The sequence below is a fragment of the Pholis gunnellus genome, assembly GCF_910591455.1.
Source record: "Pholis gunnellus genome assembly, chromosome: 2".
In the NCBI taxonomy this organism is placed as follows: domain Eukaryota; kingdom Metazoa; phylum Chordata; class Actinopteri; order Perciformes; family Pholidae; genus Pholis; species Pholis gunnellus.
The window spans coordinates 7965100-7990012 of NC_136536.1; the positions used below are offsets into that span (position 1 = coordinate 7965100).

Consider the following 24913-nt stretch of genomic DNA (forward strand, 5'->3'; position numbering starts at 1 on the left):
TGTAACCACATCCAACCGTGATGTCAGAGTGTACCTGCACACCCTGGAGTACACTTCTACATCACTGCAGTAAGATATTCTCTCCCTTTTGATGTGAACAACCAAGCAAAATATTTCTTCCAGGAGAGACTGTCTGAAAATATTTGCCATATCCATATTTAAGTGTCTAGGGCGCCTCTATATCAACCACCTTGTTTACCTTGTAACTTATAACTCTAAACACAAGTTGTACAAACCAGTTCTTTTTTAAACGTAACTCAACCATTAAACCACTGGAGGTCAGCAAAATCAAGATGTTCATATTGTGTGAAGGAGCGATCCAATGATTTAGCAGGAACACAGAAGGGACACAAATGCAGGACACAAACAGCAGAAGAGGATCTGTATGAGAAGCTGGCAGGACATGTAAATCCAGTGGCAGCAGACTGAAAGGGCAGGCAGGCAGGCGAGTGATAATCCTTGGACAGAAGAGACACAGGTTAGTCACACAAAGCACAAAAGATAATGAACCACTAGAGATAGAAACAAAAGTTGGCCGGGAAGCATAACTACTGCGGTTCAAACAGCAATCTAGATACTGCGAGCTGATGAGCTGATGAGAGGCAAGTGCACTGAACTTCCTGTGTAAAACTGGTGGAGCTCCCCTTCAGATTACTCTTTAAATTGCCTTACTGTGGAGCAACAAAGATCTGAACGAAACTGAACTGTGGGTGTTAAGGAAGCGATCCAAAACTCCTATCTTGTGTCCATATAAAAAAAAAAATACAGCAATAGAGTAATGACGCACCTCTCTAAAGCACCACTTGATGGCACATTCTGTCAGGCACCCTCAGCTCAAATGCGCCCCTTTTACAGGAAATACAGTATGTAACTCCATTTCAAGTGAAGTGAAAAGGAAACTTGTTACAGCTCACTCAAGTGACAGCTGAAGTGGAAATCATGTCCCAGAAGGTATTGTTCATTAAGGTGAGTTAAATCTGACTTTTATATAATTATGATATTTAATTCATATGTTATTGATAATTTCCTTCACAGACACAAATCATTCAGTTTATTGATGCTGTTGTACACTAATAGAATATATTTGCGGGTTGATTACCTCAGCTGCTGTTGCTGCATTACGCAACCCAGAGTCAGACAGAAATGAAGGCAAACTGCGCTGAAGATGTTCGAGTGAAGTGTTCAAGTGTTGACACTGACAGCATGGAGTTCCTCTACGTGGCATGGTACAAGGTCAGTGAATCAATTCATAAATGTTGCTAAATTTAAGCTGCGATTCATTCCAGATTGATAGTTTGTGTGTCATTGACTTTCATTTAATCTGATGTGAACTCTTGACTTTTTGGTTACTTTAAACAGTTAATCGAAAAAAGAACTGGCATCATCAGGAGGGGTGCAGATAACAAGACTAAGCTGTACGAACCCATTCGTTCACCCAAACCCAGGTTTGGAGAGAAACACAGTCTTGTGATCCCCAGTGTGACACCTGAAGACTCGGGCACCTACGAATGTGAAATTGGTGCGAAAGTAGGGCATCAAAATCAGAATCATGAAGTCCTCCTAACGGTCCATGGTAAGCTTTGATTTACATTTGACTCTATTAAAGCATCTGAACTGAGCTACACACGTATCTAGATGACATATTGACAACTTTTTTGATATCTAATCTCTAAATTTGGGACTTCTTATGTAATGACAAGATGTTTATGGCAGATGTAATGTTTCATTATTATTATGATATTTCATATTTGACAATAAAAGTTGCAGGATATGCAAGTTGCAAAAGTATTTAAAGTCTACGAAGTAATTGTTGTTAGTATCACAGTTTCCTGTATATAATCACATAAACACATACAACATTGGAATTAAACTCTGTTAAACCGTATACCATATATAATGCATAGTCATATTTGCCAAAATATTGATGGAGGTAGAGGGTTAAATACATACTAATGCTCAGAAATGTGTGTTGGAGGTATTTGGTTACAACCTTTGAAGATGCACCAAAAATGTAGAACTTCATCAATATCATGGACTATTAATTAATTATATTTTAAATTAATTAACTTTTCTGACCCAAACTTGTCTGCTTCAAGCTCTGCGTCTGCAAACAGTCACAGAACGTGCTGAGCCACATCAAATAGCAGGAAACACACTTTTAAGTTTATCCATCTTCTCAAACCCACTCAATATATTTCCTTTCCGCTGTGACAATTATGCATTTTCCTCCATATGTGTTTTACCATTCAGTAAAACAAAATGTAAACCAACAGACAAATGTTACATCTGATCAAACAATTCCTATTTCACATAAAAAACATGTCAGTGCAGAAATTTTGTGAAATTGTCAGTTACATTTTTTAAAGAAATAATGTTTAATCTTTGATGCGATCTAGGTATCAAACAAGACTTATTGCTGTGATAGATTTCTACCTGTCTGCACTGAAATATCTATTTTATAGACTGATTTCTCTGTCTAAATACAGAGTGTGTGACCCAGACTGACACGATAACTACAATAATGAACACGACTCAGCCCGTCCCGCTCTGCCCCAAACAAGAGGAAGACATGCCGGTCATGTGGAGCATTGTAGGCTACACGGCAGTGGGCCTCACCAAAATCGTTTTATCTCTAATCAGCATTTGGGTAAATATACTCTATTTATCTTCACGCATTTGACATATTGTGTCTTTCCTGAAACAAATGTTACAGCCCAAACTACTGAAAACCCATCAAATTTAAAGCAGAATGAAAAGTAACAGAGATTTCTTGCATGGTTATGGACATTTGCAACCCAAAGAATAGTGGTTAAAACACAGATTTGAAAAATGAAGACATCTGTGTCAAGATGCTTTTGTTAGCAAGAAAAGGTTTTTGTGATTCACAATTTGACTCTGAAAACCCTCTGCACGTCATCTGGGTTTGAAGGGGAATTACAGCTGTAGAACAGTGTTTTTTTAGCACAGCCTTCTGTGGAAGTATATGATTTCAAATAAATGGGGTCTAAAATGGATCCTTGAGGAACACCACAAGAGGAAAGTTTATATCCCTAACCAAGATTCATCTATCATGCCAATGAGAAGCAAATTACTCTTGGCCAAGCTGTAATTGTGCCTGAACCTAACCAAACCATATCATTGTCACGTCATAAAGCAGGTTTTTTTTTTTTTTTGGAGTGCACAGTTAAATGATGATGTCCTGCCGATGTGTCGTTCTCAAGGGCATTGACAAGCGATGTCATTTGTTATTCTATTTGGAGGACTTGTTGATCTGTTGTATTTTACTCTAAGTGGACACTTTATTAGATACTCCTGTAAAATGTAATACAATTTAACACAATAGTTCAGCCATAAATTCTGCCTTTATAAAGTTAATACTGTTTTGTTTTTGTTGGCACTGTCAGAGTGGTATTAATTCAATGATATGTTTATTATTGAGATCTATGATAATATTGAGAATATTATATATTATTGATATAGTATATATATGCCGACCCCCTTTACAAACATAAAGGGAGAGAGATATTAGAAACACATTTCAATATAACGTAGTCCAGTACAAGACAAGCACTAGCTATGACCTTGATAGTAAACATATTGCTGAATGAATACCTCTCTGACAGTGTCAACACAAACTGAGCATAAATATCTTTGTAGAGGTAGAATGTATGGCTGAGCTGTTGCATGGGATTGCATTAGAATGTATTGGTGTAATACAGTGGACAGGGAGGATCGTTTTTAAAAGGAATTACACATGATCAGATGTGTTATTGTAACACTTTGTATGATTCCACTTGACACAGAACATCATGCAGCATTAATGGCAGTTTAGTTTTTGTATTTTCTCTCTTTGGTTTGGAAACCCCATATCCTGTAGAGGAGTAAAGCTGCTTGTGTCTGTGAGATTTGTACACCTTTATGATGTTTGGTTGTTTTTGTGGACAGATTGTAGGCGAGCTGACTCCTCCTCTGAGGCACCATTTCCTCTAACAGCAGCCCACTTCCACCTTAAGGGATTTTTCGAACAAACATAGTGGGTGGGCTTCTTTCCAGTGAAACAATTCACTGATTTGATTTGTCTTGTGGTGTTTTGTCTCTTTTTTTTTCCGGTCGTGCAGGTTATTCAAGCTGTTCGTAAGAGGTCCTCAAGACGACGCCAGCAGTGAAGCTGACCTGTGAAATTATAAAGACCCACAAATCATCTAAGTCAGCAATTGCAAGTGATTTTATTTTTGCAATTCTTATTCATTCTACTTCACTTTGTTTTCAGAGATATTCATATATTTGTTTTTCCCAGTAAAGTTTGTAAAAATGTGTCACTGTGCTGAACTGAACCAAACCACATGTTGCCTTTTTTTAATGGCATGAAAGAGGTCAACTGAACCAGAAAGACTTTTCATAACTAAACAGGAACAGACACATGAGAGGAGGAACAAAAACCACCACGCACACACCGCTACAGGTGTAAAGAGCAAATGATGGCCGATACTGTGATAGCAGATCTTGTAACATTGAATTTACCTGATTACGTTGCACAGGGATTTAAACAAACTTCTCATATGATAACAGTCAGCTTGTTATTCATGCTTTTAATTGTTCTGTTTATAAATGTAAAATAATACATTTAATTTTTTATAATAAACTCAGCAACCGTATCACCCAGCTTGTGGTTTTCACTCACCTCATTTTATGCTTTTAGTTCCTGTCAAGAATCAAATGCTCAAAGAGAATTTCACTCTGAAGTGGCACCACAAACTCCAATAATTTCAACAAGCGCAAAGCCCTCTTGAGCTGAGTGCAGTTCCTGTTTAAGAAATGAGGTGAAAGTGCTGCATGTTGAAAATCTGTATTCATGCGCTTCAGTCTGTATTTACTTCCCCTCTATGGGGATGTAAAGAGATCCAGTAGCTATTATCCTGCAGACACCTGCAGTAAAACCCCCTAATCATCACAGTGAGGGAGAGAGCATCTACCGCTGAGTTCTCCTCCTGGTTTACAAAGTCAAACTAATACAGGAAAGGCATTAAATGGATCACTGCTTTTTGAAAATATCGATTTGAGATCATAACAGAGGCGTTGCACTGAGTGCAGCTCAGCAGCTACATAGTGGAGAAAAATGTGCACAGATCACCACCTACTGGCCCATCCTCAGAAGACACCACCACCAGTCATCGGAATCTAAAATCAACGTAATCATCAAGATCTATACTTAAGAATCTAACTGTTTTAAAACGGGGTTTGAATTATTTTAATTGCAAAATGATGCTTCATGAAGTGAGACCAAGTAATAATTGTAAACGTTCACTAGTGTTTAATAAAATATATTATGAGTTGATTAATCAAATGTACCTTTGAAATTATACATTGGCCACTTAATTAAACAAAAGCAGACAAATATAAATGATAAAAAAGATTTTTCTGAATCTATTTTATTGTTCTGAGTTAATTATTTACTTTTAAATGTAATCACAAATAAAATTTGGAAAGGCTTTATTTTTATTTGATTTCATTACGTAATTTTCCAATTATTTTAAAGAAACATGAAACATAAAAAAATAGCACACATCAAATGACAATTGATATGTGAACCAGACAACCAGCCTTTAACCAATTGAAAGCACTGACACCGTACACACTGGCCAACCAGAGTGCTTGTTGCTGGTATGTGGGTTGGACACTTTATAATAGCTGTTTCTAAAATGTATCAATTCATTAATTAAATAAAAAATAACTGTTAAAAGTGCACAATTATTCTTTTGGCACGGTCCAGGCCACATTTCTATCTCCTCCACTGGAGTTGAAAAGTGACAGACAATATGAAACCATAGACCTTTTCAAACTTGAATACATCGTCCATCGTCTCGTTCGAGATAAACTGCACCTTGCCTGGAAAGTGGACGAGGTCAGGCGGCAGCAGCGGCGGGTCGGAGACAAAAAGCTGCGGTCAAGTCGGACAGTTTCCAGCAGCCTTTGAATACAGGATGTCACAGAAACGTTTACATCCTGTTGTATTCATCTTTAGGCTATGTGTGATTTGCCAACCACATTTGTAGAAATGTGTGTATCTGGCATTGTGTGCCATCATTTGTTCTGTTTGTGTCTGTCTTGTAAAACAAGTTGCAATCAAGGTTCATTTAGATAAGTGCTATATAAATAACCTTCATTACTTTTATTATTATTAACACCAGATACTATTGTTAACAGGTTAAACCTTCATTGCACAACATGAGACTAATGGCCTACAATCTACCGTTAAATATTACAAATACACAGAAAATTAGGATTTTCAACAAACCTGTCAAAAGTAAGAACCAATCAGCTCTTTGATCTGTTGACAGCAAGGCGTCGGTGGAGAGCAACTGCGGCGTCTGGCTCTAAAAACTGAGGCTGCTTCGATCTTGTGAGCGAGTGCATGACCTCAGACCAAGTCGTGATCAAGTAGGCCACATATCTAACCGGTATGCATTGCCTTCCTGGAAGGCCCACCCCTACTCTGCCTCTGATTGGCTCCTGACTGCTTTTAAAGTTAAAGTTACCCTAGCTATGATGCTAACTGGCTCATTAAACACTACAGGTCTGTGTAGACTGACTTAGATTAATGGTGAAGCAAAAATTTGCACCAGCATTTTTTGGAAGCTAGCACCTGCGGGGGTCGATAGCTAGCCAGACAGTAAGTCAGGCTTACAAACCCCGCTGTGAGCTTGCTGGAGCTCTCTCAAGAGATGCTCCACAAGACCGCCAGCAGACCCCGCCGACTTCCCTCAGGCTCTTTGGTGGAGGAGCAGAGCACAGTGGGGCTTGCTAGAGGCTTTTTAGGTGCTGTGGGATAAAGCCAGGCGGCTGTCCAGCCCAGTGATCACCCCACCTCAAACAGACCAAGACCAGGCTGGGCCCTTTGGAGGGACGGGTGGCATGGTCGAACCAGAGCCTGGACTGCATGGAGCAGACTGTCAGACACAGTAGCTTTAGGTAACACCACTTACTTACTTTAACCCAAATCAGGGGTGAATAATGCAGTTGAATTGGAGCCCATGAGGTGACACCTTTTTAGGGCATAGAATACAGAGTCAGGCTTTTAAAATGCCTGTATTCAAACAAGAACTCTCAATATTATAAAAATGGCACCATTGTAAACCCTTCAAAAAGACAAACCCATGTCCACCATGGAGTTGGTATGGAGGACACAATAAGTATCAATGGATGCTCTGTGTAATCCTGTCCATGTCCTTGTCAAACACTTTTTCTTTCCTCATGAAATTGATGTCTTTAATTAAAGCTCAATCCTCCTGTTGTTCCAGGACTTTACCAAAGAAAAAATGATCCTGAACTGACCCACATTTTGCCATTTTCTTCTGCACTCTAAACAATTTCACCGTAAAATAACAGTAATTTACTGGCGGCAGGGACGCCAGGCGAAGCTACCGTAATTTTACCGTATACTGGATTACGGTATATGATAGTAGGATAACTGGGTTTTACGGTGATTTTATGATATATGCCAGAATGTTAGCGTTTATTTACAGAGTAATACAACCCAATAGTTTTGCATTTAATTTCCAAGAAATACAATAATCACAATAGACATTCAATACATAATTGTTGCAGTTTAATATATACATATATACACAAATACATTTACTACTTTTTATTATTACTTTTTATTACTACTTTTTCTACTCATTGGTGTTTGTATTAGAACCAGATCCACATTTAAATATTTGCTTGTTTTAGTTGGAAATATACAGCAGTGATTTAAAGTTTTAAATGGGTCTCCCCGTAATATTATTTTTTTGTGTGTATCTTTTGACTACACACTTGCGACGCACAAGACAAGTAGGCGTAGTTAATCTTCTGTGAAGTGGGACAGAGGCATCAAAGTGCGTCCTGACTCCTCTCGGCCAGTCTGCTGCTCCTTCTCCTCCAAACGGAGCAACACTTCACTCGGGAGATGAAAATATCAGTTGTCTCCAACAAGCTGTGGTGCGTCCACAAACAGCTGATTCTCCTGCTCGTTCCGCTCCTGTTTCTGCCGCTCCTTTTCACTCTCCCGGAGAAGGTGAGTGCTTTCACGCTATTAGTTCACGTGAGTGTCTTTTCGTCATGGATAATGAATTCAATTGATTACAGGCTCAGTGGTGGAAGACGTACTCAGACCTTCTGCAATACAAGTAGAAATACCACAGTCTAGGAAGTAGCCTTTGTAGGCCTGCTTACTTAGGTAAAAGTACAGAAGCCTTATCAGCAGATTCTACTTAAAGCATGAAAATAGCCTTTATGCAGATCGGATCCTTTCAAAGTGTTTTCTACTTTGTGTACCACATTAGTAGGCTACTGCATCATATCATAACCTTCAAATATGTGTTTTTTCTAATGCGTGTTAATCTAGTGGATTAATAGTTGCCTCTGGAAGGTAGTGGAGTAGAAGTAGTCAATGAGTAGCTTACAATGGAAATACTTAAATAGAGTACAAGTTTCTCAGTTGTAGCAATAAAAAAATAAATATGTCAAATATTATTTTTATGCTAAACCAGCCGTTAAAGTAGTAATTTGCAGAAATGCCACCATGAACTGTACACTATTCTTCATGTACTTTATTTTACTCACTGCACTGTAATCCATCACTTGTGAAACACGTTGTGTTGTTAACTTGCTTCCTTCTTTTTTTTCTCCTCTCTGAATTTGGCTGAACATTAACAATCATGCATTGCTTATCTTTTAGGAGGGAAAATGTCTTTATGTGGTGGTGCTGATGGCTATGTTTTGGTGCACAGAGGCCCTTCCTCTGGCCGTCACTGCGATGCTTCCGGTCTGCCTCTTCCCAACACTGGGAATTCTTCCATCCAAAAGAGTCTGCCCTCAGTACTTCCTCGAAACCAATTTTCTTTTCCTCAGCGGTCTTCTGATGGCGTCGTCCATCGAGGAGTGGGGCCTACATCGCAGAATCGCCCTGAAGGTCCTCACTATCGTCGGCGTAAAACCGGCCTGGTGAGAAAATAATGAAATTCTATCATTTTTCTCATTTCCAAAAAATCTCATGAAAAGTACAAAACCAACAAGGAATTTCTCTATGAGCAAGTACTCCCTGTATAGCCAAATCCTGATGTATCTTATTCCTCTGTGCCATAGAGCTCAATTGTTCTAACTATTAAAAACACTTCAGTGAGCCACACAGTTGCACCAAGAAACATGTTCTTTTATTATAATGAATGTGGGCTCTGTAGTTTACTTCGAGTCGATCCAACATGCACCATCCTGCTGCTGACAATACTCACTAGAGCACCCAATGTGTATTAATCCGCAGCTGAAAATAGTAATAACACTATTTATCCCTGTTTGAGCAATGTTTGCTATAAAAAGTGCAGTGTCCATCTGTATTAGGAAATCAAAAGATGTTTAAAAAGATAGGTATGAATGTATGTCTTCAGTCTTTATATGTTGGAGCCACAGACAGGGCAGGGAAGTCAAAAAGTGTTGAGAAAGAGACAAATACATTGCTGGTATGGACTTTTTGTGGGATTTCGTGACAAAATAATATACATTTTATTCTGTATGTGAGAGTGCTGCTTATTTCAAGTCAGCAGCCATGATGGCGATTTAAATTACTGATTTGAGATTGAATTACTTTCCTAGGCTCATACTGGGAATGATGCTGACCTCGTCCTTCCTGTCCATGTGGCTCAGCAACACCGCCACCACAGCCATGATGCTCCCTATCGCTAATGCCATCCTGGAGAGTCTGTTTGGAGACCTGGAGACCCTGAAAGAGAATTGCAAGTGCACAAAGGACCCCGAGGGTGATATAATAAATGGTACGTTGTATGTCGCTTACCTGACATGTGACTGTTTACTTAGAGCTGATCTAATCAATGCTGCTATTCTAACAATGGCTGGAACTACTCTGCATAATGTGAAAGGTATGGTGATTAGTGATGAGTTTACCTCAGTACTACTGAGCATTTTATCTTTCAGCTGATCTTTTTGGTTTTCTGGCCCTGTCCAAAAGGTGACGTTGCTAAAATGTGCAAAGAAGATGGTTGTATTGTTTTAAGCTTGTCTTCACGGTTCTTTAATATATAACCTAAGGTCTGAACTTTGTACAGTTTTTCCAATAGACTGAGTCCTAGAATACAAAGTTAGTCAATATTCAAGTGGTAAGTGATTATTGATACAGGGTGAAGTTAAAGTCATAAATATGAACAGTACAGAACATCACGCAGAGCTAAAGCTGAAGATTTGACTCATGTTTATACTGCAGGACAAAAACTCTTTGTTTCACTTCATTTCAGGTCGGTCTAGTGTAAAGCTGCATTCACTGCCCTCAGTGCCCTCCGAAAACCAAATGCTGTCAAACGACGGGTGAGAAAAACACTGAGATCGTTTGACATAATCCTGAACGTCCTCAAACAACCAACTCTAATGATATTTGAACGGTGTTTTCCTACCAAGAGTTATGTGAGAAGATCAATAGTGCTCTCATGGCTGTACGGTAAATATGAAGCCACAGCCAGGAGGCTTAGCATCAAAGCTGCAAGCTGGGGGCAAAAACGAGCTATAACATGTTAATTAGTGAGCTTTAGAGGTAGATGGATTTTGGTAGCTTAGGTCAGAGCAAGGCTAACTGTTTCCCCCTGTTCCCAGTCTTTATGCTAAGCTAAGCTAACCAGCTGCTGGCTTTAATTTCCATATTTATTGTAAAGACATGAGAGTGGTATCAATCTTCTCATCTTATTCTCGGCAAGAAAGCCAATATGCGAATTTACTAACTCATGTTAAACTCTTTTGATGAAAATAACCTTCTCCAAACTCTGGTGGAGTTCATGTGCTTGTCCACAGTTTATTTGAAGTAATTATGTCTCTTAAAACTTGAAAAACGACGGATAGGACAGAGCAGAGCGACAAGAGTACGCCTGAGGAGATCCGATCGGAGTCGGCGTATCAACTGAAGGTGTGGAAAGGATTCTTGATCTGTATTCCTTATGCAGCGAGTATTGGAGGGACCGCCACACTGACCGGCACCGCGCCCAACCTCATCCTGATTGGACAGCTGAAAAGGTAACTTTTTTATTTTGGACAGCATTTTATACAGTAAAAACTTTATTCAAAACAATCCTTTTCCAGCAGTTTGACAAAACTGTCTTTGTTTTACAGCTACTTTCCAGACTGCGAAATGATCAACTTTGGCTCTTGGTTTGCGTTCGCTTTCCCGCTCATGCTTATTTTCCTGTTTTTGGGATGGATTTGGATCGCGTTTCTCCACGGGGGATTGAATGCACGGTAATGGGGTGTCAGACGTTTGCTTATTGCAGATTAAGAAGTTTTATAAAATCATTTAAAAATAATATTTGGACTGTTATCCCATTTTGAGCCAACACATTAAAGGCAAAATGTCTCGATGGTTCTATGAGAGAAAATACTGTTTATTGTCAGAGTACAGTCATGTTCTCCTTGAAATATGTGTCACATACTGAATTTGTTTTATTTTATGCAGGTTGTGCTTCACGAAACACGACCGGAGAGCTCAGGCCGAGGCCAGAGCAAAGGCTCTTATCGAGGACGATTACAGAAAACTAGGGCCCATATGGTGAGGACTCGTGTATGCCTTCAAATCTCACGCAATACAGGATTGTGCATTCTTCTTTTTCTTTTAATCACGGATCACGGCCATTTTACTGACTTTAACTTCCCTTTCAGTTTTGCAGAGGGAGCTATCTCTTTCTTTTTTGTATTGTTTGCAGTTCTGCTGTTCACAAGAGATCCCAAATTCATCCCCGGCTGGTCTGTGTTCTTTAAAAAAGGGTAAGAAAGGTGCACTTGATAAAAAAAATTAAATAACGGAGCTTATTTGTGATGACACAATTTCTTGTTTGGAAATGATCCGTTTCTATGTATTGAGGCGTCTGTTTATGATCTTCTATCTCTGATAATGATCCCCTCCTCGTTGCCCTGCAGGTACGTCTCAGACGCAGTCACTGGTGTGATCATTGTGTCCATGTTGTTCTTCTTCCCGTCGCAGAAACCTTCTCTGAGATGGTGGTTTGACCCTCAAGGTCAGTGAGCTTTTGCTATAAACAGCACCCCTGTTAACGTTTAATTAACCTTGTACTATATACATATATATATGTCGGTAATAATGTAATTTAAGCTATCGTAGAAATAAACATATTTGATTAGATTTGTGCCACACAATAAGGGCTGTAAAAAGGAACAAAGGGAGAATATCATTTATCAAAGAGATAACAAATTGAAGCAACCAGTTAGCGGCTTGTGGCGAGTCAGAAGTTAATAGTGATGAACAAATATTTGGTCATATATGTTCCAGCACAACTGTTGCAAATACTGCAAATATGTCAAGGAATGTTAATAATGTAGATTAGAGAGTCTGAGAACATTTCCCGTCTGAAGCTGAAACTGTAGTTTCTCTGTTTCTGCGATTACAATAATCTCTCAAAACTATGTTGTCACACTTTGGGGTTTTTGTTTATGTGTGTGTGTGTGCAAGTGTGTGTGCACGAGTACAGTTTGTACGCATCCGCTCTGTGTGCGCTGCAGACACGTGTGAGTGTGCGTGTTTGTGTGCGATTGTGTATATTATGTTCAGCTGGTCAAATAAACTGCTGGACGCAAGAGAAAAAAAAAGAAGCAAATCATGGGGCTCATTTGTTCGTCTCAATGTAGGTCAAGAATACAACTATATTTTCAACCAGTAAGGAACATTTTTTCTTATCTCACCAAAATATATTCTATAAAAACACATGGGATACAGTACAGAAATAGTAACAACAACAACATCAAAATTGTCAGCAATGTATAAAACATAAAATAAAACACTCTGGATTTGTGGCTTAATCTTTTACTTTAAGATGCTTATTCTGTTGAATGTTTTAAACATGAATATGCTATTGATTAAGTATGTACAGGAAGTAACTTGTGCAGATTTGACCGACTAAATACTGAATCTCATATTGAATCAGCAGACACCAGTGATGTCATATACATGAACAATGTGCATATAAATATATATGGACATATGTCATTATAAATAATATCAAAATCTTGTATTGAAGTTCCTCATGGCTTGTTTCCCTCCATATTTTTCCTCAGCATCAAATACTCCTTATGTACCTCTCTTATCATGGAAGAAAGCTCAGGACTCTGTTCCCTGGAATATCATTCTGTTGCTCGGGGGCGGCTTCGCTATGGCTAAAGCTTGTGAGGTAAACATGTTGTTACAACCGCATTCCAATCGAGCATCCCTACAACACCCCACATAGTTCCACACATTCCCACATGAAGCTGTCCAGTACACCCCACAGTTGGGGTTAAGGGCTTTGCTCAAGGGCACCTCAGTGAAGGAGGGGCATGCGCTGGTTTTCACTTTCCCCATCCAGATTTATCCTGGTGGTCCGGGGGACTGGACCGCTCTAACCTTCACCTATAACGTATACCTGTATGTATGTAAATATATATATATATATATAAATACTGGTACTATTTCCCTATTTTCATATTCACATCTAAGTCTAGGCAAGAAAGTGAATAAAGTTGAACTAATCCTTCAATGGTTTAGTTTCCTTCCTGCTGAATGCAGGATTTGTGACTCTAGATTGTGAAACTTGTCATAAGTCTGTGTAATAAATGTATCTCCCCTCTGTCCTGTTTGCTCTGTGCTGCTCTGCTCTGCTCGGTTCTGTTCTCCACTTTGCTTTATTATGTTGAGATTTGATCTTTGACCTTTGACCCCAATCTTGTGGCATTTGGCAGGAATCTGGACTCGCCACATGGATCGGGGGCCACCTCCAGCCTTTGGCCGAGGTCCCTCCTCCTGCAGCTGTGATGTTGATCACTGCTTTCCTGGCCTGCTTCACTGAGTTCGCCAGCAACACTGCCACAATTATTATATTTTTACCCGTCATTGCTGAACTGGTAAGACAACTTAAAGACATATTGTGGGTGAGACTCTTTTTTTTATCTGTGTGTCTCTGTTGATGATTAAGATGACAGTCGGGTAGATGAACTGGCAGACTCAGTTACAAGACAAGCTGTGGAAACTCATAAACTTGACAGGAAACATGGGTTTGTTTCTGACCTTGTTCTTTATGTCAGTCAAAGGCTTAGTAGAGTTGTTTAACTCTTGCAATAGATGTTCTTATGTTTGTAGCCTGTTGGACATTAACTGCTGTTGTCAGTAATCATTATCTGGAGGATTTTGTACTTTGCAGCGGTGCCTATACTGCAAACTACGCACTCAGAAAATTGTTTACAGGATGTATAGGAGGCTTAGTGACTAAGTTATCATATAAAGGAAAAACCTATCGGACCATGACCACCCAAGGCTTTGCTTGAAAGTTCACCCATATTTCTAACCTCTAGCGATATGTAGCCATGCACATACTTTTGGTTTTATTTGGATTAATTCCCTCATTTAGCTGTGAACTTAGATTAAACTGTGTTTTTATAGAAACTGGCAATGGGGCTTTAGGTACAGACTGAAATTCCTCAACAGCTTTTGAATGGATTGCCATTAAATGTTGTACAAACATTCATGGCCCACAGAGGATAAAGTCTAATGACCAAAGTAATTCCCTGAATTTTCTGTAACCTACAGAGTCGCTAGTGTGGCATTAGACTGCTAGTCCTATTTCACGTCAAACACAAGGCAGTTTCTCTATGGCCTCACCATTTTAAATCAAATAGAAGAATCAAGACGTCGTGTGCGTCATTTTCTTTTTAGCTGTGGCCGACATATTTGGTATCTTTGGACACCATTAGATCTTGTTTTGAATACAATGCTTTGTTGGGTTTAAACAATGTTTTCCCATATAAAATACGTTTTCAATAATGGCACCAGCGAAGGTGTGAATTAAATGGTTTACATCCTACCCTAAAAACGTGCTGGATTTGTCTTTGTCTCTGCAGGCTATTCACGTCGCCGTGAACCCTCTGTACTTCATGATACCTGCAACAATAGGATGTTCATATGCCTTCATGCTGCCAGTCTCCACACCACCCAACTCCATCGCCTTTGCATCAGGACATCTCATGGTCAAAGACATGGTAAGATCCTCGCATCTTACACATCTCACACTTAACGTACCTTTCATCCCCTACCTTCATGTTTTCTGCTCCTGTTTTCTCAGGTGAAAACTGGCATTGTGATGAACATCCTGGGCATCCTCTCTGTCTCTCTGGCCATGAACACGTGGGGCATTGCCATGTTTGACTTGAACACATATCCAGAATGGGCACACCCCATTAACAAGTCTGCTCTTGTTACTGATGTACACGTATTACCTGTCCTGACACTCAATGCTACGCTCTGATTACACACCCAAAGAGTATCCGACGATTGCACAAAGATTTAACACTAAACAGGGACAAATGTCTGTCTGTAGACGTCTGGGAGCTTCAGCTGTTACCTGTTATGATACATTTAATAAGTTTGTGACACTCAAATGTCAGGAATTCCTGCTGTGAACTGTTATTTTTTGGCACACTCCAAGTTTTAACATAAGAATGGTACAACGAGATAAAAACAAGCAACAATATTTCTCTGCCTTCCTAAAATTGGACAGGAGAGACATTTAACCTCAACAACAGTGACAGCCGGAGCTCTGAAGAGAAACACCAGTCAGACTGCAGAGTGTGCTGTTTGTATTGACGCTCACCTCTGCTGGAAGAATGAGAGATACCTCTGTGAATAATTATTTTAAAATAAATATTTGATATAAATATAGTATTCTTATAATATTTTGACTTTTGGTTAGAATCCCTGAGAGATCATGTTACTCGTTTATGTATTATATGGCACATGTTTAAATCCATAGCACATAATCAATATTTTCAAAAACCTTTCTACGTTAGAGAATGAATCCGAATAATGAATTTTGTTACAGAGTGATATAGCATTTATAACTGCTGTTACAAATACATTGTCTGTATGTTGATGATATAAAAGAAAATGAATGAAATATTGCTAATTTAGTTGCATGTGGGGTCTATGCATTTGGCTGTGAGGAGAGCATTGAGGTTCATTATGAGAAGGACTTTGCTTTCAGAATATTTGCAACAGCTGAATTCTGCTTTAGTTTTGATACAAAATGTAACCCTCAATCCTCAGGTTTTGATTATCTATAGCTGTACTGCTGCAGGTTTAGCACCTATTTTAACACATTTTCCCTTCCGTGCACTCAAAGAGAGCCAGAGAGAGCACACTGTTGTAAATTCCTTTGGTGTCATAACCAACAACAATGTTTAACTTGTGCAAGGTTGGTTAATTTGTGCAAAATTCTGAAATACTCAACCAAAAGCCACAGACCAAGACAGGATGTACCCAACTGTCTCCACAACCTTTGTTCTGAACCACAGCTGATTTATATCTTTGCATTTTGAGGATCCAGAGACAGATCAAATCTGTGTGTGTTTGTTGAGGAGAGAGAGAGTATATATAGTATCCTAGGAGGCTCTAATAAAGTTGTTCTGCCTTCACCAGTGTAGGTGAAAAGCTATGCAGTGAGCTCAACATACTTTTAATAAAGACTAAAGAGAACATTTTGCCTTTGAAATGTTTACTGGAAGCAAATGTGAAATTGCAAAAACAGTGTTGGGCAAAAGATGAAATAATTGTGATATAAGACCTAAACCAAAGGTATTGTAAAATGAATAAGTTCAGTAGCAAGCAAACACATAAACTGTGACATTAGAATAATTGTCCCTCATGGCAGGAACAAACACAGGATGTACAACACAGTAATTAAAATATTTCACAAACACATTCTCACACCAACTCGACGCACTAGGTACACGTTATATATCAAGGTGTGTGTCAACATGCATGTGTCCTTTCAAAGTAAACCTCTGTCTTCACAGGAAGTTAGTATTAGTGACAAAATGTCAGCGTTTACTTTTAGTTTTGCATGGGACACAAACAATGGTCATCTGGCCCTAAGTAGACTCTCGTGCACTTTATTCTACGTCACATGACATAACTTCCCACTAATGTTGTGGGAGGATTTAAATTGGAGTTAGTTGAAAGCCGGGTGCGTCGCGAACAAACGTTGGCTAAAGGAGGCCTCGTGTCTATCTCCGATGCTGAGGGGCGCTGACCAACCATTGATATTTTAAGAGTTGGGAGTGAGAGTTGAGTCCACAAGAGTAGAAGTCAAAAGTGTAAAGACCACAACAGTAATTTATCAGTTTCTTAGAATGCAGTCTTAGCAACACATCAGCTCCAGACAGCTAGCTAGGTTAGCAGCAAGGTTGTAGGTTGTAGGATATGGAGCCAAATCCAGGCCAATAGTTGAAAAAACAATTGAAACTGAAAGTTCAAATTTTGGTCTTGAACTTTGAAAAATACAACAATGTATTCAAACTAAAAGTAAGTGAAGGAAAAGTTTATGGGGGTTAAATATAACTTTGATCTAGTTCTGGAATTGTTTTTTCCCTTTGGCTCCATAGTAGGTTGTGGAGGTTGTCAGTATTTGTCACAGATTTGACAAAGTGGCGGTTGTAACAATGTCAGTTAAACTGCCATGGAACTCTTCCAGGAATGGTTGCTACTAACAACAGAATGTCAGTTAATCTGAGGATAGAACTCTATCAAACTACCAACTGCTGGTAGGCAGCAGAACAAATGTTAATTACTGGCCCTACTTCTTTTATTGATTTCTGTCCTGTTAGAACAAGAATATATGACGCAACACTTCTTTTATTAAGTGAATTACTTGGGTGGATAATGGGTGTCAGTCAAAAGGATTACACTTGTGTAACTGGAGGAACGTGTAAAAACCTGCAACATGCAACCAGAAACAGTTCAGTAATGCGACAGACACAAGCCAAGCAGGCTTACTTCCCCCATTTCAGCAGAAGAAAAAATAGCCTTCTGGTGTAAACAATATGTGTGATCACACTTACATCAGCATACCACAGTGTGAGAACGGATTGAAACAAACATACAAATTGCAACACATTCTGAGAGGGTGACCTGTGTCACATTGCGTGCGTGTGATTGCATCATGCCTCTCCATATGATTTAGTGTCATTTATGGTTTATATTTCCAAAGTGGGAACTTGTAGGCGACCCACAAATACCAACATGACAGTGACTGTTCAGAGAAGTTCCTCTTTTAATCCTCATAATCCTACAACACTTCCCAATCCTGCTTTTCCGTCAACTCATATTGTCATATCAGTCGTGAGAATGAAGTTTATTTCAGAGAATGTTATTATTCCTGTCAGGTAAGAATTGTTATTTATCTATAATTTAGCCTTTTCTTTAATTCTATCTATCTATCTATCTATCTATCTATCTATCTATCTATCTATCTATCTATCTATCTATCTATCTATCTATCGATCATTAGGCTAGTCCTATATTGGCTATATAGTAAGTTGTTAATGTAGATAATGTTTCTTTACTCTTAAATGTAACAGTTTGAGGCCTGCATCATTGATAATTGCAGTATTTTTCTGTAAAAGTACACAACTGGAATTTTTAAATGTCTCATTCAAATTACTCTTTATTCTACAGTACTGTTAAGAGTAAAGTGATATTTTGCAGAATTCATACAGATTTGTGATATTGGGCTTTATAAAACAAATTTACTTGACTTGACATTTTGGAAAATAAGTTTGCTTTCTTGACAAGAGTCACATGAGAAACATGTCAATTTGTGGTTTTAAAGGGAAGACACTGCCCCGAAGAACTGGGCAGATAGTTTTTAAAAATGTTTTTATAAATAAATACTTAATCCTAATACACGTAACTACAAATTCTTGTTTTGCATTTCTGTTCTGGACAGATTAAACAAGCATACAATGTGTTAATTAGTTGATATTTAGAGATGTTATGAGCAGGGTTTTTTTTGTACCACTTTGGAGACAGCCAGGCTGTTTTTGTGCTAGGCTAGGCTAATCGCCTGTAGCTTCAAACTTAAGGTAATAGTGTAACATTTTGGGAACTCATCTGCTTTCATGCCTAGAGTTTAATGAGAAGATCAATCACACTCTTCTGTCTGTTCGGTCAATATGAAGCTGAAGTCAGCAGCCGGTTAGCTTTGAAAAACACCTCTAAAGTTCACTAATTAACAAGTTAGCTTCTTTGTTTAATCAGTACAAAAAAACCCATAAAAATGATCATTTAAAGATTTAAGATTTTGTTGAAGATTTCTTTTTTTTACATATTAACAGAACCAGGCTAACTGTTTCCCCTGTTTCCAGTCTGTATGCTAAGCTAAGCTAACAGTCTGCTGTTTCTCATCTAACTCTATTTCCAAAAACTATTCCTCAGCTTTGTTCAGGTTGTGTTTTCTTTCCTCAGGAACAGAACCGGATCTTTCAGACAGGCTTTAAAATCTGTCCTGCTTTATCTATGGGATGTTTACTCTGCACCTGCACCCGCCGGCAGAGACGTCGCGACTCTACTGTCTCTCTGTCTCACACTCACCGTTGTCACTGGCGGCCTGCTTCATCACTGGCTGTCAAAAACTCTGAAATACAGCCATGAAGCGTCCATTCAGACCGCCTGCATCTACAGCGTGGCCATGTTTCTGGTCTCGTTCCTGTGTCACCCCCTGCGCTGTGTGCTGACCATGACTCTGCCCACCGTATGCACCAAACAGGGACGCAAACTCCTCATCACAGCCTCTGTCATGATTCTAGTTTTGAACGTCGTCCCCAATATGACGGTGAACGTAGGGGTGGTCGCTCGCATCTTAAAGTGCACCGCTGAGGGATTCACAAAGACTTTGTTAAACTCATCTGAACCTTTGAATAACGCAAAGCGAGACCTCGTTGAGGAAGCCATCAAAGTGAAGAGGGATGACTTGAGCATCGTCACCAACTTGAGGAAGTTGGATCATTTCACCCATGTGGATGTGTCAGAAGTCAAAAGCAGGTTTACTAAGATGATTGCGCAGATAGAGGTCAACTTCTCACATGCCAGGAACCAGATAAAAGACTACAAACTGCTGTCGAACAGGATCCTCGCTGCCGTTTTTGTGGCTTTGCTAATCTTTGAGTCTGCCCGCTACTTAAAATCCTATCTGGCATCAGCTAAGTTTGATAATGGCTACATCGCCAGAGGGCTCCAGCAAAGAGCGAAAAATAAAACTTATCCCACAAGCTGCAAAATAACAAGTCAGGAATGTACCTCCTGTTTTGTATCCCTGGTTGTGGTAACATTATATTTCATTGCAATAACTTTAATAGTAGCTTTGGATTATGTTGTGTATCACATAGTTCAGGCGATTGTGCCGTGGATAGTGGATTTTCCACCGACATCTGCCAGCATAAGTGTCAATTATAAGGTAAGACATGCAGCTCTTTTTATTGTTCCTGCAGTATTTACTTCCTCACTTTTTCATGTATTTGCTCTTATTTCTTTATCTCCTGATAGGTTCAGTGGTTCCCCCCTGCCTTCTGTATCATCCCACAGTCCTGTGTCACACGGGAGCTCACAAACTTCCACAGGGATTACAAGTGGACCTTCAACCCCGAGCCGTCGCTCTGCGAGGCGACGACTTCACCTCCGAACCTGGGAGTCACACTCCTGCTGGGATGTCTTTGGGCGATGAGCTACTCGCTAGTGTTCCTCGAGCTTTACGCCAGACGGCTGCGCAGGAGAATCTCTGCATCCTTTTTCAGAGAGCAAGAGGAGAGGAGGATGGCGTACTTGATGAAGAAAGTACAAGTGAAGCAGAGTAGAACAAAGCAGATGGAGACCATTTGATCTGAGGATCTGTTCAGCCATGCTGGGATAGCACTGTTGGTGTGTGTTGGTCCACTTTGATGTTTCAACAATTATTTGAGGTCTTGCCATGACAACAGTGACGATTCCAGACCATTTCAAATGTGGAGGCCAGGCTGGGGCCACGTGCGATTTCAGGGATACCAAAAATATTAAGCACAACTATTACGTACCTCAGGAGGTCGACCGGTCGTCCACTAAGCGGGAAGTCGGCGGTTCGATCCCTGGCCCTTGCAATCTACATGTTGAAGTTTCCTTAGGCAAGATACTGAACCCCAAATTGTCGGTGAGCGTGCTGTGAATGTTTAGCGGTCCTGAGGAACAGGTGGCACTTTGCATGATAACCTCTGCCACCACTGTATGAACGTGTGAGTGAATGAATGAATGCTGACTTGTGTTATAAAGCAGTTTGAGGGGTCACTAAAACCAGAAAAGCTCAAAATAATGCAGTCCATTAAACACCCCAATAGGTTTGGTTCTCCACAATATGCAATAATTAGGGGTCCGGAGGGGGATCCAGCATTAGTATTATGGGGGAACTGTAGCAGTCGGACGTTAGCATTTGCCTCAAAGCACTGGTGTGCCTAAATACAGCCTCACAGAGCTGTCTTCTGACCGACAGTTTGTGGAAGAAGCGTAGTCTTCTTACCTACAGTGCAGTTTCGCCTTCAGTTTTTCAGCACATCAATTGCTGCTCTTCCTGTGTCTGTTCTTGCTGAATAGAAACTGAAGATAGAGCATCCTGTGAAACAACACCTTTTCCTGTGCGGGCGTGCCACCGCTTAACAGACTAAAACCTGATGTGGTTTTTATAGATGTGCCACCTCATCTGCTCAATTTGCATCCATCTTGTTTGTCTAACAGGTTGTTGTTATATTTTACATACATGTCACAGAGCTGATGTTTCACTGTATATTTTTCTCTGTAATGTGTGTGTGTGTAGTATCATTTGTCCTCTTGTGTGGTTCAGTATAAATCTGTGTTATTTCTTGTTTGTCTTTTGTTTACCCCTCAGTCCCACTAGATGCCACTATGGTGCTTTGGACAGCCGAGGATAGAGAATAATATTTATGTACCTCCTGAAATGAACAGCAATAGATTGGATCTTACAGTTTTTATGAATATTTTATTGGCTTAGATAACTTTAATAGATTAAATGAATCTGTTTCATGTGCACATCGAATAATTCACCAGCCTATTTTAATCAGTGTGCCCTTTTAAAATAATCTCTTCCTTTCTCTGAAAACGTTTTGCATTTTGATCAGCACACCCCTGCTTAAAACTCCCATGAGCCCTCAGGAGTTTATTTTAAGATACAATCCCAGAATAATAATAGAATACCTCTTTATCATCTATTTTTAATTCTGGCTTTGTGTCCACTCTCAAAATCCAGCAGTTTGTATAAAGATGATACAAAGAAATTATAAACTATTCATGTATTTTCCATCATGAATTTTAGCATCAGAGGTTTGCTTTTTGTGTGTGACATCTCTGGGCTTATTGCTGATGGAAATGCAGTGAAATGAATGATCAATTATTTTACAAATGTAAATAAAATGTAGCTCTTCGTGTCCATTCTTGCCATTTTCTTTCTCCTTTAGTAGCTTTACGGTTTGAAAAAATTACTTTTTTGCACTGACATCATCACTTTTCTGTATCAACTTGTTGTTGTTTACACTTAGTGAAATGTTAAACCTCACATATTCAAGATATCTTTCATTTTATATACATTACCTTAAAATCAAGACTGGCATGTTTGCTCTGGAAACGTTGGGATCTCAACTGGAACTTCAAATAAAAGTCTGTGGGTTTGAACACATTTTGGATGCACAGCATGACGTCGAGCACACTAATCATAACATTTGTTCAGACACAAGTAGGATGTACTTCTTAGCATTCAGCACTTCAATCAAACAGTTACCTGAACAGAAACTGCTCTGCGGGATTTTTGCTTCTTCTGTGAAGCTGTTATCTATTCATTAGAGGAAGCCTGGACTGACTCTTTGAAATGATGAAAATGCAAGCATCTGTCATACATTAGCATTCATCCTTCCAGTCCTGTCCGCAGTAAAAGGTTTAGAGAGCTTTCCGAGCTCAGAGTGGTTTATAACAATCTGTTTCCATAGCTTTGAGAAAGATTTTCAGGATGATCTTTTTCTTTTGTTACTTAATGTTTACAGCTATTGGGAGCAAGTTTTTTAACAGTATCAGAATCTACTGCCAGGAGCTGAAAAAGGTATAACAACACTCTTAATCGTATGATGTGGGTTCCTTTTTGTCCCTAAAGAAACTTTCTTACCCGTGCATCTGTGCAAAACCATGTCCATTGCCTTTTTACAGAAGATGAAATGTTAACTAAATGATGTCTCCTTGTGGCACAAGAAAAGCTCTACTTCGTAATTAGTGCCATTTCAATTGAATGCCCAATCACTGCAGGGGATGGTGTGTTGAATTACAGGCTACTGATGATGAAGCCAGTGATGGAAAGTAACTAGGTCAGGGGTCGGCAACCCACGGCTCCGGAGCCGCATGCGGCTCTTCGGCCCCTCTGTTGCGGCTCCCTGAGTCCTCTGTCCACATGGCGTTTAAGCATCGTTTCCGAGATGATCTCCGTCCAGACTTAAACGCCTGAAAGGACGCCGGTCCTACTGGTTTTCAAACCTACTGGTTTCCGTGCGTGTGATGGGTTCGCGTTAACAGCAGCAGCTGTTTTCTGCCTCTGTTGCCAGATTCGTCACACATTCACAAACATATTGCTGGAGATCTAAAAGCCACATCTCATATGTTTTATTGCGGGGATTACGATTGTATAAGTGAGCACTATATCACAGCCACGTATGAAGAAATACATTGAAGAACATATATTTATGGAAAGATCGCATCAACCTGGATTCGAACTCTGTCGAGCAAAATAGTAAGATATTCAAAAACGGCCGCACTACGCGATCCGCCACTTGCATCTTACATCGCTGTCTTGCGCCTTTCCGTGTAGGTGGCTAATCATGATTTGCAGACCCCCGCCCTCTGTAAACTATCAATGGATAAATCCAAAAACAGAAAAGTCACGGAGGAAAATAGAGAGTTTAATTCTGCGTGGATGTATTAATTAGCTTTCACTGCGAACGATGCTGGCTTACCTGTATGCTTGATATGTGGCGAGAAATTTGCAAACAACAAAAAATGTAATGTCGAGAGCCGCTTCCAGAACAAACACACAGCATTTACTGAAAGGTATCACGATGGAGATGAGCGAAAAAGAGCGATTCCTCAACTGCTGCAGCAAACTCGCCTCCTGATATTGTTATAACACGTAAAATAGCAATAAAATGTCAACAAGTGTCTTTATTCTTGTTCTATAATTTCATAAATACAACAAACTATAGTTTTTGTATATATAATATAACTATATATAAAACTTTATAAACTGTGATATCAAATAGCTTTTGCGGCTCCAGACAAATTTTATTTGGTGGAAAATAGGGCAAAATGGCTCTTTGGATAGTAAAGGTTGCCGACTCCTGAACTAGGTACATGTACTCAAGTAATGTACAAACAACTATATGTAAAGCGATCGAGGTGTGAGGAAAGGACTCAGCCCCCAATGGAAAATGAAACAAGACAGAATATGTCTGTCTTTATAGAACATTATCCTAGAGTATATAGTCCAAATGTAAAGAAAATTCCAGGGATATCAGGTGATTGAATTCAGATTCAGATGATGCTTCATTTCTTTAGTCTTGCTGGAGTAAAACATATAATTAAAAAAACCCATTATCAGCTACAGGCTGAAAAGCACACAATCTATCAGTAGGTCTCAATGAGGAACAAGTTTAGTTTGGAATCATTAATGTTGACAACAAAAAAAATCTACTTAGCAAACAACACACCAATTGTATTGTAGTGCAAGTTACCAACATAAAATACACAATGTACTCATAAGTTCATGGGATGTTACCTGAAGCATGAGGGGAACCTGGGAGGGATGAGGAATGGTGGGGAAAGTCTGCAATAGTCCAAGAAGGAAGCTGTAGCAGGTGGGAAACATCTCCTAGTTCCTCTGTTCTTTCCATAATTGCAGGGTTTATGGTTACAGCCATGGCCTCAGTGGTTGACATAACGTGGGAAGGTGGAATTGATTTTTAAGTTGGTGGCTGTGTGCAAGGCAGTGTG

The 24913-nt window shown here is 39.5% G+C and overlaps 3 protein-coding genes across 5 annotated transcripts; all 3 read left to right on the forward strand.

The window, feature by feature from the left end:
- The first annotated feature begins 356 nt into the window (after positions 1–356).
- Positions 357–4656, forward strand: LOC306710490 (uncharacterized protein). Of its 2 annotated transcripts, XM_079179078.1 has the most exons (6): positions 357–478; positions 856–966; positions 1105–1233; positions 1360–1573; positions 2487–2647; positions 4119–4656. In XM_079179078.1, the coding sequence occupies exons 2-6, from the start codon at positions 940–942 to the stop codon at positions 4164–4166; spliced, it is 579 nt and encodes a 192-aa protein (XP_079035204.1). In that variant the 5' UTR covers positions 357–478; positions 856–939; the 3' UTR covers positions 4167–4656. The 2 variants fall into 2 exon arrangements, with proteins under 2 accessions (XP_079035204.1, XP_079035205.1); XM_079179079.1 differs by lacking the exon at positions 2487–2647.
- A 3150-nt stretch (positions 4657–7806) lies between these two features.
- slc13a3 (solute carrier family 13 member 3) lies at positions 7807–16538 on the forward strand. 2 transcript variants are annotated; one of them, XM_079174517.1, is made up of 13 exons: positions 7807–8056; positions 8720–8985; positions 9631–9809; positions 10287–10356; positions 10882–11052; positions 11149–11274; positions 11489–11581; positions 11692–11796; positions 11950–12047; positions 13102–13214; positions 13762–13923; positions 14917–15054; positions 15138–16538. In XM_079174517.1, exons 1-13 carry the CDS (start codon positions 7949–7951, stop codon positions 15318–15320), a joined length of 1812 nt encoding a protein of 603 aa, XP_079030643.1. In that variant the 5' UTR covers positions 7807–7948; the 3' UTR covers positions 15321–16538. The 2 variants fall into 2 exon arrangements, with proteins under 2 accessions (XP_079030643.1, XP_079030644.1); XM_079174518.1 differs by having other exon boundaries at positions 7926–8056; positions 8893–8985.
- A 1553-nt stretch (positions 16539–18091) lies between these two features.
- Positions 18092–20725, forward strand: ocstamp (osteoclast stimulatory transmembrane protein; the record flags this gene model as incomplete). The annotated part of the gene is made up of 3 exons (XM_079175800.1): positions 18092–18234; positions 19316–20303; positions 20393–20725. The coding sequence occupies 3 exons, from the start codon at positions 18092–18094 to the stop codon at positions 20723–20725; spliced, it is 1464 nt and encodes a 487-aa protein (XP_079031926.1).
- Positions 20726–24913: the final 4188 nt, after the last annotated feature.